Source organism: Zootoca vivipara, chromosome 3 (genome assembly GCF_965207765.1).
Source record: "Zootoca vivipara chromosome 3, rZooViv2.hap1.1, whole genome shotgun sequence".
NCBI classification, from domain to species: domain Eukaryota; kingdom Metazoa; phylum Chordata; class Lepidosauria; order Squamata; family Lacertidae; genus Zootoca; species Zootoca vivipara.
The window spans coordinates 116,821,415-116,836,476 of NC_142586.1; the positions used below are offsets into that span (position 1 = coordinate 116,821,415).

Genomic DNA, 15,062 nt, shown 5'->3' on the forward strand with positions numbered 1-15,062 from the left:
TGCCAAGCAGGAAACACCATCAAAGCATTCCTGACATATGCCTGTCAAGCCTCTGCTTAAAGACCTCCAACGAAGGAGACTCCACCACACTCCTTGGCAGCAAATTCCACTGTCGAACAGCTCTTACTTAATTATCTCCAGCGTATTAGGATCATGCATGTTCATTTGGCCCAACTGCTCACATTTCCTCATCTGCACAGCATAAATGGGATTTTAAAGGGATCAGTGGGACTTCTAATCTTTCGTGTGGATGTTAGTCCTCACAAAAGGAGTGTCTCCCCCCCCCCACCATTCAGCCCGGACACTGAGATCCAGCTCCAAGGGCCTTCTGGTGGTTCCCTCCCTGTGAGAAGTGAGGTTACAGGGAACCAGGCAGAGGGCTTTCTTTGTGGTGGCGCCCGCCCTGTGGAACGCCCTCCCAGCAGATGTCAAGGAAATAAACAACTATCTGACTTTTAGAAGACATCTGAAGGCAGCCCTGTTTAGGGAAGTTTTTAATGTTTGATCTTTTATTGTGTTTTTAATATTCTGTTGGGAGCCGCCCAGAGTTGCTGGGTAAACCTAGCCAGATGGGTGGGGTATAAATATATTATATTATTATTATTATTATTATTATTATTATTATTAAACAACCACCACCACAACACTGACTGGCAGCAGTGGCTGTCCAAGGATTCAGACAGGCATCACATCAGAAGAAGCTGGGGATTGAACCAGCGACCTCCTGTACCCAAGGCGTATGCTCTGCCACAGAGCTACAGCCCAGGTTGGTGAAGCCTGTTGTGTGCAGCAAAGGATCTCCAGAGGCGGCTGCAGGAGAGCCACTAGGCTGACTCCTCTGTTCGCAGTGGAATCTGAAAAGTGGCCTGACTCTGCACAAGCAACATTAGAACTTGAGGAGAGACCTGCTGGATCTCAACAAGGGCCCATCGAGTCCAGCATCCTGTTCTCACAGTGGCCAGCCAGATGCAAGCAGGATTCGAACACGAGTTCTTCTCTCCCCCCCCCAGCGGTTTTACAGCAACTGGTATTCAGAAGCATTGCTGCCTAGGACCATGCTAGCAGCCACCAACACCTCTCCTCCTCCATGAATTTGTCTAATCCTCTTTTAAAGCCACCCAAATTGGTGGCCATCAATTAACTATGCACTGCATGAAGAAGTCCTTCCTTTATTATTATGGTCTGTCTTAGGGTCAAAGTGCAGGTGATAGTATCCACTTTGCGTGTTTAAAAGAGCGGTTCTCAAAGGGTGTGGTGCATCATACTGGTGTGGCAGGAGAGGACAATCAAACATTTAAATATTTCAGTGCAGTAAAGTATATATTTGGTTTTTTTACAGAATATGGATAACTTTTTTTCCAAAATAGGAGCGAGTGCATTAAGTGAAACTGAGGACAATCATTGAATTGGAGAGTTGGATGGGACCCGGAGGGCAATCCAGTCCAACCCCCTGCAATGCAAGAATCTTTTGCCCATCGCGGGTCTTGAACCCATGACCCTGCTATACCCACTAAGCTATCCCTAGTTGTGTTTTCCAATGTATTTCTTATCAATAAAAAAAAAATCGGTGTGGCACGAGCACATTTTTATTCTGAAAGTGTGGTCCAAAGAAAAAAGTTTGAGAACCACTGGTTCAAATGCAGAACTGAAGCTTTTTATATCGGAAGCATTTTGAAAGATGCTGTTCTAATAATAATAATAATAATAATAATAATAATAATAATAATAATAATAATTTATTATTTATACCCCGCCCACCCAGCTGGGTTTCCCCAGGCACTCTTCTGCTTCAGGACAGAGACCATGCCTAAGGTTTGATCCTGGTGGCATTTCAGCACGTGCAAAGTTGTCTTACTTACATGGGCAAAGCCAAGCCGTGTTTGCTCAACTCAGCGTTCAAATCAGAGAGAAGGATCCCAGCCTCGGCTGTCACTTGCTTCTTCTCTTTGTCCACCTGCAAGTGATAAGATTGGCTCTTTTATCTGTTTCTATATATAATAATATTTTATTCTTTTTACCATATAGGAAGTTACATTTGTTACTCGACAATTATATTCCAGTTCAACGCAACTAGTGACTTCCTGCTCACCCAACATTGCTGTTTATAACCCAAATTGCACACAATTGCGGATTAAGGTTTGTCTTATTTGAATTTATTATTAATACGGTCGCAGACCAGCATCAACACGCACAATATCACAGATCATAAAACATATCAAAAATACAAAGGACAGTGTGAGTATAACAAGGATTTAAATATAAAAATTAAAATTAATTATTAGCTTACCCCCTGTAGTTAGCATTTAGGGGTTTGATCATCATGGGATACCACTTGCTTCCTGCGACTGATTGCAGACATACAGAATTTGGCTACATTTAATGTAGTCTTGGGATTCTTGTCCTCTAGCAGTAGTTTTAAACTATGGTGTTCGGATTCTTTCATGGACTTTTGCAAAACAGGTGTAATAAAAGTCAAACGTATATCCTTATGAAAACGACAACGTAATAGTACATGTGAAGCAGTTTCTACTTCCATTGAGCCACAAGGGCAGACCCGTGCTGTATATGGTTTACCCTCAAATCTGCCCTGTAGTAAGGCAGAAGGGAGAACATTAAATCTGACGAGGGTAAAAGACCGTCTGTATTTGGGTATCTGAAGTCCTGACAGATAGTTAGCTGGAGAGAAACCTCTCCCATAGTCCCTTATTGCTGAATGTTTGATCATTTCGCTCATGTGGCATTGTAATTCTACGTCCCAGATACGCTGGCGAATTATAGTCCTGGCTCTCTTGTATCCTGCGTTTGTCTTATTTAATTTCATCCTCTCCCAAAATGTCTCCTAATACGTTCTGGAGGTCACCCCATGGACGAGCTCTGCTCCCAAGTCATCTCTCTGTCCAGGTACTGTGAGGTGGAATCTGAGCTAGGTGGGCAATGAGAAGGACCCAGAAAGGGAGAATCCCACTCTCTTACCTTGAGCACCTTGTTCATTCTTCCCATCTCGATCATGTAGTCATCCGTGCAGGCAATGTCCGAAGGGGAATGTCCACCTCCGACCACTTTCACCTTCTTGCTCTTCTGCCTGGCCAGATCCAAGATCTGCAGGGAGGGCAACCAGACATTGATACAGAGGTGACCCCCGAGCTCAAGGAAGTGGTAGCCGTGGTCCTCTGGATGTTGCTGGATTCCAACTCTCAACAGCCCCAGCCAGAATGGCCAATGGTCAGGGATGATGGGAACTGGAGTCTTGAGGGTCACAGTGAGGCATCTGACTGGATGGCTGGACTCTTGACCAAAGTTTGGTCAAACTCCATTTTAACTTTAAAACTCCACTTAGAATCATAGAGTTGGAAGAGACCACAAGGGCCATCCAGTCCAACCCCCTGCCAAGCAGGAAGCACCATCAAAGCATTCTTGACATATGCCTGTCAAGCCTCTGCTTAAAGACCTCCAAAGAAGGAGACTCCACCACACTCCTTGGTAGCAAATTCCACTGCCGAACAGCTCTTACTGTCACGAAGTTCTTCCTAATGTTTAGGTGGAATCACTTTGTCTTGATGCATCTCTCATCTTGTCTGTAAATGCAATTTTTAGAATATGCAAAGTTCTCATTGCACACAAGCCGAAACACCTGTTGTTGTGTTATCGGTTGGAAAACCCCTTGACCAAAACGAAACTGGCTTGACTGCAAAGATACCAAATTTAGAGATATGCAAAGCGATGTACAGCTGGAAACTGCCAATTACTTAGATGCAATAATAGTTATACATCACCACCTAGTGGAGTAGGCAATGGGCTTTGTAGCTTGAAATTAATAAGTCAGACACCATTCTGATTGGCTAAAGAAATACTGCAAAGGGGTGGGAATGGGCTGAGTTTGGCTGTTTGGAAAATGTATATAATACTCTGCACATAGAGAAGCTGTTATTCTCCTGCATCTTGTTGTTTGTCTGACAACCAATAAAAAGATCCTGTTCTACAAAGCTGCCTGAAGTTATTCTGGTTAATTTTGGAGTCTGGCACACAGCGCTACAGCAGGTTCCACATCCGTACCCTGAGGCCTTGAGGGTCTGTCTACACAGCATCCTGCATGATTTCAGCCTCCCTTCCTCTTTGCTTCTGAGTGTTCAGGAGGCTATTTCTCCCCGTTTGCCATTCCATGGTCACGATCTAAGCCTTTGGCTGGTGGAAATCCGGAGGCCATGCTGGGCATAAGGCAAAGCAGGGAGTGTTTTCCCACTGCTAAAAGAATCACAGGAGCAGGACTGGGGAGTGGTGAGCATCCCTGAATCTCAAGAAAGGAGGGCAAGGCAAAACTTCAGAAGGGCCTTCTTGGTAGTCGCACCTGCCCTGTGGAGCGTCGGATTTAACAACTGTATGACTTTTCACAGACATCTGAAGTCAGCCCTGTTTCAGGAAGCTTTTAATGCTTGATGTGTTTTTCCCTTCCTTTCATTTTTCTACAGTGGTACCTTGGTTCTCAAACTTAATCCATTCCGGAAGTCCATTCCAAACCCAAAGTGTTCCAAAACCAAGGCACGCTTTCCCATAGAAAGTAATTCAAAATGGATTAATCCGTTCCAGACTTTTGAAAACAACCCCTAAAACAGCAATTTAACATGAATTTCACTATCTAACGAGACCACTTATTCATAAAATGAAAGCAATAAACAATGTACTGCAGTCACTCAATCAATCAATCAATCAATCAGTAGCTGAACTGGGTTCCACACAGTCACAAAAACAAAAACAAAAAGAGCCGCAAAAACAAAAATGCAAAATAAATAGCAAAAACAGACCGACCTCAGCGTAACACTCAAAATGGAAGCGTAACACTCAAAATGGAAGTGTGGCACTCAAAACAGAGCACGTTTGGCTTCAAAAAAAGTTCGCAAACTGGAACACTTACTTCCGGGTTTGCAGTGTTTGGGTTCCAAGTTGTTTGAGTACCAAGGCGTTTGAGAACCAAGGTACCACTGTATTTTGTTGGAAGCTGCCCAGAATGGCTGGGGTAACCCATCAAATAAATAATAATAATAATAATAATTTATTTGTTCCCTGCCCACCTGGGCAGCTTCCAACAAAGATTAAAATGTATTACTATTATTATTATACCAATGGCCCAACTAGTCCAGCATCCTGTTTTCACAGCAGCCAACCAGATGCCCCAATGGGAAACCTACAGCAGAATTTGAGCTCAAGAGCATCACTCTCCCCTCCTGGGGTTTCCAGCAACTGGGATTCAGAAGCATTGCTGCCTCTGACTGTGGAGCGCAGGGCAGTAGCCCTCAATATCCCTCTCCTCCAGGAATTTGTCTAATCCTCTTTTAAAGCCATCCAGATTGGTGGCCATCGCTGCCTCCGGTGGAAGGCATTTCCATAGGAAGGAAGGAAGGAAGGAAGGAAGGAGAAGAATCTGTAGAGGCCGATTCATTGGAACAAATGGGGTACTTCCCCGCCAACCTCACCCAGCCCTCACTTGCCCTGCCCTCTTACTGCCAGCTTCCTGTTCCTCCTTAGTTCCCATTTTGCCCTTACAGAATTGAACAGGGGGGCAGGAGGATGGGGACCAGCCTAGCATGAGTGGGCCCCGCCCACCAGTGGCTGGCCCCGCCCACCTCTTGCCCCGCCCACCATTGGCCTCCCACTTTCTGCCGTACCAGCCCCCACTGGCAACGATGCTCCCTCGGATGAACCCAAGTTAAAAACAAGCGTTTGCATATTCTGGTCACAAAGACCCTGTTTCAAAATCCTTGATGTCACACTGATTGAACTAATGGAGATTGTTCAGATGAGATTTCAATTGTGCATGGTTTATCTGGCGCTCACGTTGGGTAAATTGTAGGAAAAAACGAAGGCCACTGACCAAAAGCCTTGAGCGAAATCATCATTCTCTTTTTTTCTTGCTCTACCCTTTTGGAGTCATATCTCAGCGATGTGTCCACTTTTCCCATGTGACTTTAACCCTTGGTGACCCTGGCTCCCCACTGAGCTTGTGGCGACAGCATCCTTTCCCTGGTCTTCCAAGACCATAAAGATGGAGAACTAGAAGGGTGGGCTTTGTTTGTCTGTCCGCTTGCTGCCCTACACCTGATACCGGTATCAAGGGGAAGTTGGGAAAGTCACACCGACTGGAACCTCCTCCGCTTACCTCCTTGATCTCATCCACCGTGGTTGGCTGAAAATACATCTCCGGAGAGGAGCCGTAAGTCTTAGCCCAGTTCTGGAATCTGACGCCACCTTGGCCATGGACCTAACGCCCAGAGACAAAACAGACACCATTGTTATAAGAATTTAAGGTCTCAAATATATAAACTAAATGTTCATAAATTTACAAGGCAAACACAAAGCAGTATATAAGTATGTAAACCCCTTCATGGATCAATGCCTTGTCGTGGCGAAGGGGCTTGAATAACTCAGAGAAGCTATGAGCTATGCCATGCAGGGCCACCCAAGATGGACAGGTCATAGTGGAGAGTTTTGACTAAACGTGATCCACCTGGAGAAGGAACTGGCAAGCCACTCCAGTATCCCTGCCAAGAAAACTCCATGGACAAAGACAACAGGCATATAAAAGTTATGACGCTGGAAGATGAGCCCCTCAGGTCGGAAGGCGTCCAACATGCTACTGAGGAAGAGCGGAGGACAAGTACAAGTAGATTCAGAGCTGATGAAGCGGCTGGGCCAAAGCCGAAAGGACGCTCAGTTGCAGATATGCCTGGAAGCGAAAGGAAAGTCCGATGCTGTAAAGAAAAATATTGCATAGGAACCTGGAATGTAAGAACCATGAATGGAGGTAAGCTGGATGTGGTCAAAAATGAGATGACAAGAATAAATATCGACATCCTGGGCATCAGTGAACTAAAATGGAAGGGAATGGGCGAATTCAGTTGGACGTCAGAGGACAAGATGGTTGGACAGTGTTCTCGAAGCTACGAACATGAGTTTGACCAAACTGCGGGAGGCAGTGCAAGACAGGAGTGCCTGGCATGCTCTGGTCCATGGGGTCACGAAGAGTCGGACACGACTAAACGACTAAACAACAACAAAGTATGTAAACCACTGTCTGAAATAGTACAGGAGAAAAATCCTGAAACTATTTTGACTCTCCCAAATTGACTTCAAATGTTTCTCTGCAAGGAGGAAGGAAATGGGAAAGACTCTCCATTGTCTTTCGCTTACCTGTCTTAAGGGCATACATGTGTATGAATAGGGTGAGCCTGTGACCTGGATTCAGGAATTAAAGTATTAATCATCACAAAAGAATGGCCGGGCTGGCCAGGCAATGCAATCAGTGACCATTATCAGGTATCCTGACAGGCAGGAGTTCTGCTGTAGACCGCCTCCTCCTGTGATGTATGTATGATGTTTTGGGGGGTGGTCTATTGGATAATAATATATATATGATAAGAATAATATTGGAGAAAAATGGATATTGAAACCTGCTTAACCTAAATCATATATCCCAGTTTTACAGCGGCCCTTTAAAGTACGCTTCACGCAGAGTATATGCAGTCAGAAGTTGACCTGGCTCAGAAAACACCACCAAGAGCGTAGGGTATTATCTCCCTTATATGAAACGCCTTACTAGCTGCACACTTGTAAAAGTATGCAAATGAAAATACAAATGGTTGGGTTTCTTTAACTGAAAAACAAACTGACTCTAAAGAGACTTTAAACTAAAGATAAATGCTTTCTCTCTTAGCAATGTTATCTACCCACTTTCCAATCTTCCCACAAAATCCCACATAACTCCCATTAAACTACCCAAGAATTAACAGCAAACTAGCTTTATAACTAAGCAACTCTCATACTAAGATTCAACTGGGAATCTCTTAAACTGAGAACAACAGAGAGAGTGATCTACTTAGAGATGAATCAAACTGAAAGATCTAACTAAGAGATGCAGAAGGCTTTCTGGCAGAGCCTTATATACAAGAAGCAGAGCCCACGCCTGGGAGCAATTAACAGAAACACAGACACCTGTTTCTCTTAAACAGACAGTATTTACATTAGACCGGCTCTAAAGCAACTTGACTATTCCAAAAATCCAACATGGTCTTGGGCTACAGAGTGGGCAATTTCAAAAGTCTATATAAGGGCATTCACACCATTGTTCTGGGTTCTCCTCCCTCCTACATGTGGTGAGTGAGCACCCTGTTGCAACAGTTTAATAAAGATCAGGCTTACTAGCTGCTTTGCTTCTCAATATTCTCTGGTTGGCCTCTGTTATTTTCTCCTACCGATAGGGAACCCACTTAAGGACTCTATACAGGCTCTTGGATACCCCATAAGGGAAAAGGAGCAGATTTTGTTTACATCACCATTCAGGATGGTTTCAGCGCTGGGACATCCTCATGGACACCTATTGCCCATTATATGGCCACATACAGACATCCCTTGATCTTTTAACTCTGCTTGTCTTGCTGATGAAATTGCTCCAAGGTGTGGATTTCTTCCATTGGAAAGTACTGGGTAAGGCATTGACATCAGTTGAAGTTAAAACCTTTTCACATTCAGGTGCCGAAATCCCAAGGGAGCAGAAAAGACTATTTATGTATGTGACCACGGCTGCGCAGATTTTATTGGCCCAGAGATGGAAAGAAGATAAAGTCCCAAGCAGAGAAGAAGGGCAGATCAAGTGGAGGGATTATGGCAAAACGGCTAAAATGACCGGAAGAATCAGAAATCAGGACGACCAAAATTTTAATAAGGAATGGGGGAAATTTATACCTTCTCTTAAAGACCATTGTAAACAGCTAGAATTGTTAGTAGGATTGGAATATCACTTGCAATTTAATGCTGAATTTTGGACACTATGGAGAGGTAAAAGATTTGGATTATCATAAAAGACGCAGGAGGAAATGATTAACAACAGGGGAGAAGGGAAGTCCAAGAGATTCCTTGGAATCTTGTTTTTATGTTGCATGTTGGATATGGGACGGAAACATTTTAATCTGAAAAACTAAGTAAATAAATTTTATTTTTTAAAAAGAAAACCCTTTCACATTCGCACTGCTTTAGGTGACAAGACATTCCAAGCCAATTTAAGGGAACAGTTTCATTCTGTACACTCCATTCCCAATGTTTAATGGAGAGCTGTGACTCCTTCATTGCAGGGGGTGGACTAGATGATCCTTTGGTGTCCCTCCCAACTCTACGATTCTGTGATTCTAAGTGCATTTTATGCCATCCTGTCTGGTTCTCCCTCTGCTCCACCCACCCACCAGCTTCAAAATGAAGAACAAGTTCCTCTCCATGAGATAGATTTTTAAAAGAGTTATTTCTTACCATTGTGTTTGTGGCTTCTTTGAATATCCAAAGGAAAGCTTAGCAGGAGACGGAGGGTCTTCCTCCGAGACAAGGCGGGTGGGGTCTACAGCGGATCTCAGAACAGCAGCTGCCAGATTGGGAGAGGGCAAAGAGGGCCACTTTCCAGAATAAGAAGGATTAATGAGTAACTTCTGCAATGCTGGCTTGTGGTTAATTTGAGACAGTTGACAGACAGCAGGTAGAGATTCTTTAAAGCATGGGTAGGCAAACTAAGGCCCTGGGGCCGGATCCGGCCCAATTGCCTTCTCAATCTGGCCCACAGAAAGTCTGGGAATCAGCATGTTTTTACATGAGTAGGATGTGTCCTTTTATTTAAAATGCATCTCTGGGTTATTCGTGGCGCATAGGAATTCGTTCATTATTATTTTTTCAAAATATAGTCTGGCCCCCCACAAGGTCTGAGGGACAGTGGACCGGCCCCCTGCTGAAAAAGTTTGCTGACCCCTGCTTTAAAGCAAACTTTAATGATGATCGTGGCAATTGGTGCTGAAGGAAGGATGAGGCGTTGAAAGCAGAGGAAACTTGATATGTATCGGGGAAGGGCTGTGGCTCAGGGACAATCAAAATCCTTGGCCCCTAGGCAAGCGGGTTTCTAAACAGGGTCTGGGGTAGGTTCTGCCATTGATGAAGGGAAGTAATTTGTGTTGCCCTATTCTGTCTTGGTCAGACCACAGCTGGAATCCAGTGTCCAGTTCCGGGCGCCAGAATTTAAGAAGGATGGATATTGACAAGCTGGAGACTGCACAGAGGAGGGGGACGTAGACGACGAGGGGTCAAGAAACCAAGCCTGATGAGGAATGGTTGAAGGAGCTGGGTATGTTTAGCCCGGAAAAGAGGAGACTGAGAGGAGATAGGATGATAACTATCTTCAAATATCTCAAGGGGTGTCACAGGGAAGATGGAGCAAGCTGGTTTTCTCCCGCTCTGGAGGGTAGGACTCGAACCAATGGCTTCAGATTACAATAAAGGAGATTCTGACTAAACATCAGAAAGAGCCCTTTGACGGTGAAAAGGACTCCCTCAGGAGGTGGTGGACTCTCCTTCCTTGGAGGTTTTTAAGCAGAGGGTGGATGGCCATCTGCCAGGGATGCTTTAGCTGGGATTCCTGCATTGCATGGGGTTGGACTAGATGACCCTTGGGGGTCCTTTCCAACTTCACAGTTCTATGATTCTCTTGCAAAGTCCTCATGACTTGCCAGGTTCAACTTAAAAATACCAGATTGTTGGTATTTGTGAAATCAAAAGTTGGCAGAGCCCCCTGTTTCCAGAACCAGCGTCCCCAGGGAAGGAGGCAGCTTCCGGAATGATGGCCAGATAGTTTCTGGGCACCCACTTTGGGGCTTTCGCCAAGAACAGATATGTTGTCTCTGGAATGAATGAAAGGGTCGGCACAGTCCCCTTCTGCACCAAACACTTCAGTGTCCCCGTATCTCTCTTTCCCATCTGCTGAGCTGGAGATGTTCCTTCCGATGTCCTTGAGGTGAGCACCACAGCTCAGACTCTCCCCGAGAATCTGCTTTTTTGAACCTCCTCAAACTGTGACTCCATCCATTTCTCCTCTTCATCTGTTTCCTGCTGACACACCTCCTCGGCTGAAAGTCTGCGAGCAGAACAAATGAGCCTGGATAGCATTCTAGGAAGGACAGCGGACTTTCTGAATCCAGAGAGCCGCATTCTGGTTAACTGTGAGATCGCCTTACCCCTTACATGCCCACGTGGCCATATCAATCTATGGAAGGGGCACTGTTAAAAAGTGCCACATAATTCCACATTCTGCGGCAGCACCTAGACTGCGGAACTCCCTGCCTATTGATATCAGGCAGGTGCTGTCACTGTACTGTGTCCAACAGCTGCAAAAAAAAAAAAAAAAAAAGCATAGCCTATCCTACCCAGGTATGTGGGTGGGTGTTTTAATCTGCTTCTTGCTTTTTTTCCTGCATGTGTGCAATTATTGTTAATTGTTTTAGCGACTACTTTATTACCTTTCTTCTTCTTTTTTTGTAAACTGCTCTGAGGGTTTCGTTTTATTTTACAATTTTTAAAATAAATAATGTTCCAGGGACAGCTTGCTAGCGGTAGGCAGGACCAGAGGAAAAAGTTTCAAGTAGGGAGACTTTGCCATCAACGCCTGCTTCTTGGGAGAAAAGCAATGACAAACCTAGACAGCATCTTAAAAAGTCTGTATAGTTAAAAGTCCGTATAGTTAAAGCTATGGTTTTCCCAGTAGTGATGTATGGAAGTGAGAGCTGGACCATAAAGAAGGCTGATCGCCGAATAATTGATGCTTTTGAATTTTGGTGCTGGAGGAGACTCTTGAGAGTCCCATGGACTGCAAGAAGATCAAACCTATCCATTCTTAAGGAAATCAGCTCTGAGTGCTCACTGGAAGGACAGATCGTGAAGCTGAGGCTCCAATACTTTGGCCACCTCATGAGAAGAGAAGACTCCCTGGAAAAGATCCTGATGTTGGGAAAGATGGAGGGCACAAGGAGAAGGGGACGACAGAGGACGAGATGGTTGGACAGTGTTCTCGAAGCCACCAACATGAGTTTGACCAAACTGCGGGAGGCAGTGCAAGACAGGAGTGCCTGGCGTGCTATGGTCCATGGCGTCATAAAGAGTCGGACATGACTAAACAACAATAAATTGGCGATGTCATGGTTTGAACCCGGGACCTTCTGAGTGCAAGGCAAATGCTCTCCTCTGAGCCACACCCTTTCCCATTTTAGCCGATCGGAGCAGACCTTTTCCTAAAGGTGCTTCGTTCCTAACATTTAATCACCTCCTGCCCGCTTTCTGCAGAAGAGAAGTTTCGTCTGGCTTCTTGGAAGCAACCACTGCTCTTTCTCCTGTTGTTTGCAGCCTTGCCCCCTTACTGTCGCTTTTATTGCTGTTCTAACTGGTGCAAAGCACCATGGGACTTGGGGGAATGAATAGCACCAGAATGGTATTTCAAATAAATAAATAGTAGTGTCTGTATCGTTGGGGCGGGCATCCCCTCCCCAAGTCTTAAATCCCAGACTCTTAAGAAGCAGGCAGGGGAATGCATTTTTGTCCCCTTTCTCCAGCTGCAGGCCAAAGTTCAGCTAAGATAATTATCCTGTTAATCACAGAATGGTTAACATAGCCATTGCGGCAGCCAATAAGTTAACTATTGCCTGCACTGGTTCAGAGTCCCCATAAATTCCCCAAAACGCTTCTGGGCACATTTGAGTATTTTCCTTTTAAAAGAATTTACTGCTAGTCATCAAAATATACTGCTCACAGGAGACTCTGGAGAAGAGAAGGCGAATCTAGCTACAGACCAGACTTTGTGATGATTAATTTTGTAGCTCTGTACAGGGCGGGTGCGTCCATTTAGGCGAACTAGGCAGCCGCCTAGGGCGCCGAAATGGAGGGGGCGCTGGCTAGCCTGCCCCCGGCCTGCCCCCGCCACCCACCACCTGCCACGGCAGGAGAGGCGGCTTGCGCGCCTCCTTGGCGGGCTCGGGCTCGGCGGCGTCCCAGCCAGGAGCGCCGGAGCCCCAGTTGCAGCAGGCAGAGGAGGAGGGTGGCGGAGAGCAGAGAGAGGCGCAGCGTGCAGCCCTTCCCTGGCTGCCTCTCCTTGGCCGCGCAGCGCCACCGGCTCATGCTGCTGTCAGGGGCGAGAGCGGGCGCCGGCGGGTCCAGGGTGAGCGGGCGGCTCTCTTCTCCTCCGCGCTCCTGCTGCTGGTCGCATGCCTCGCCCAAGGACACATGCCGGGGAAAGTTTGGGCTCTGGCTGGCGGGAGTTCCTCCCCTCTTCTCCTGCCCCAGCTGTGAAGCGGAGGGCGCCTCAGAGCCGCCGCCTCCCGGCCACCGGGCGAGGGACGGGAGCCTCGCCGTAGCTCTTGGCGGCCACCCCGAGGCTCTGCGGGGCCCTCGGTCCTCTTCTTGCTCTCTCCTTCCTTCTCCCCCACTCACTCAGACCATATTTCATATTCCTTCCCCCCCCCCCCCGCTCACTCAGACCATATTTCACTCATGTTTGAAATATGATTGGCCGGGGGGGGGGGTGCACCAGAAGGTGATCTCGCCTAGGGCACCAAAAAACCCTAGCACTGGCCCTGGCTCTGTATGTGTGTGTGTGTGTGTGGCCCTCTGTTTTATGCACACAGCTCACTGGCAGTCCTCCTTAGGCAGAACAAGGCAGGCCCCTGCCCGCCCCCCAAGGACTTACAGCCCCCCAAGTGCTTACAGGAGTCTTACTGGGAAATGCAAAGGGACTACAAGTGGCTTAACAAGCGTAGGAACATGAGAAGAGCCTGTTGGAGCAGGCCGGGCAACAGCCCATCTAGTCCAGCATCCTGTTCTCACAGTGGCCAACCAGATGCCTCAATGGGAAGCTCTCAAGCAGCATTGGAGCTCAAGAGTCCTCTTCCACTCCTGTGGTTTCCAGCAACTGGGGTTCAGAAGCTGCGGGATAAGCAGCCTCATACATGCTTAAGCCTCATTAATGCATGAAAGGGGTTAAGGCCATAGAGTAGGCTGTCCTACCATACAAATAATTTAGATACACTCACCACTTTGGAACCTAAGTTTTATGGTCTGTGTTTTCTGACTGCTGTATGGAAAAGCACATGAATCTGACCTTTGAAGAGTTTGTAAAGAAAGCATGTTCAACTCACCAAACGAGTGGTATTTTTCTATGCTAAGGAGAGTAGGGAACTTTGGAAGCAACTTAGAAGGGGATGGGACCCAGGTGGCGCTGTGGGTTAAACCACAGAGTCTAGGGCTTGCTGATCAGAAGGTCGGTGGTTCGAATCCCTGCAACGGGGTGAGCTCCCATTGCTCAGTCGCTGCTCCTGTCAACCTAGCAGTTTGAAAGTACATCAAAGTGCAAGTAGATAAATAGGGACCGCTCCGGCGGGAAGGTAAACGGCGTTTCCGTGCGCTGCTCTGGTTCGCCAGAAGCAGCTTTGTCATGCTGGCCACATGACCCGGAAGCTGTCTGCGGACAAATGCCGGCTCCCTCAGCCTATGAGCGAGATGAGTGCCGCAACCTCAGAGTCGGACACGACTGGACCTCATGGTCAGGGGCCCCTTTACCTTTACCTAGAAGGGGATATTTTAAAGGTTTTACAGTATATTTCCTTGCTTTACTTTGATGCCTATTTTGCGATTGTAAATTTCTGCTGGGGTTCTCTCACCAAAGAGTTCTTGCCCCAAACCTGGATCTTGCCATCCAGGGAATTCTCCTTTTATTATACCCATTATATTTTGTTGTTGTTTAGTCGTTCAGTCTTTCCTTTCGCTTCCAGGCATATCCGCAACTGAGCGACCTTTCGGCTTTGGCCCAGCCGCTTCATCAGCTTTGAATCTACTTGTACTTGTCCTCCACTCTTCCTCAGTGATCCATGAAGGAGACCCATTATATTATATTATATTATATTATATTATATTATATTATATTATATTATATTATATTATATTATATTAAGCATCCTCCAAGGTTCCATCTACTTTCCAATCAACTCTAGCTAGAAAACTCTTAGCTCTTGTGACCCAATTTAATCACCTTTTGCTCCCTCTTTCCCCACCCCCCACTCTGCTTCAGCAATATGAACTTCTCCAAACTATGCTGAGTGTCTCATTCCAAAGTTTTTGGATAGAATCCCAGCTCCCAGGAGCCTGTATTCTGTCATTCGCCCTCATTGATGAGACACCACCAATCACCTTGGACTAATAGGCAAGATTGGTGCTCAGCATCT

General features: G+C 46.2%; 1 protein-coding gene across 1 annotated transcript in view; it reads right to left on the minus strand.

Moving 5' to 3' along the window:
- LOC118082815 (L-gulonolactone oxidase) overlaps positions 1 to 9,433 on the minus strand; it is a 47,399-nt gene extending 37,966 nt beyond the window's left edge. Inside the window, exons 1-4 of the mRNA XM_035110643.3 lie at positions 9,292 to 9,433; positions 6,152 to 6,253; positions 2,974 to 3,099; positions 1,860 to 1,954 (exon numbers count right to left, since the gene is read on the minus strand). Of these exons, the coding sequence (XP_034966534.3) occupies positions 1,860 to 1,954; positions 2,974 to 3,099; positions 6,152 to 6,253; positions 9,292 to 9,294 (326 nt within the window). The 5' untranslated portion in view covers positions 9,295 to 9,433. The remainder of the gene's footprint in view (positions 1 to 1,859; positions 1,955 to 2,973; positions 3,100 to 6,151; positions 6,254 to 9,291) is intronic.
- Positions 9,434 to 15,062: the final 5,629 nt, after the last annotated feature.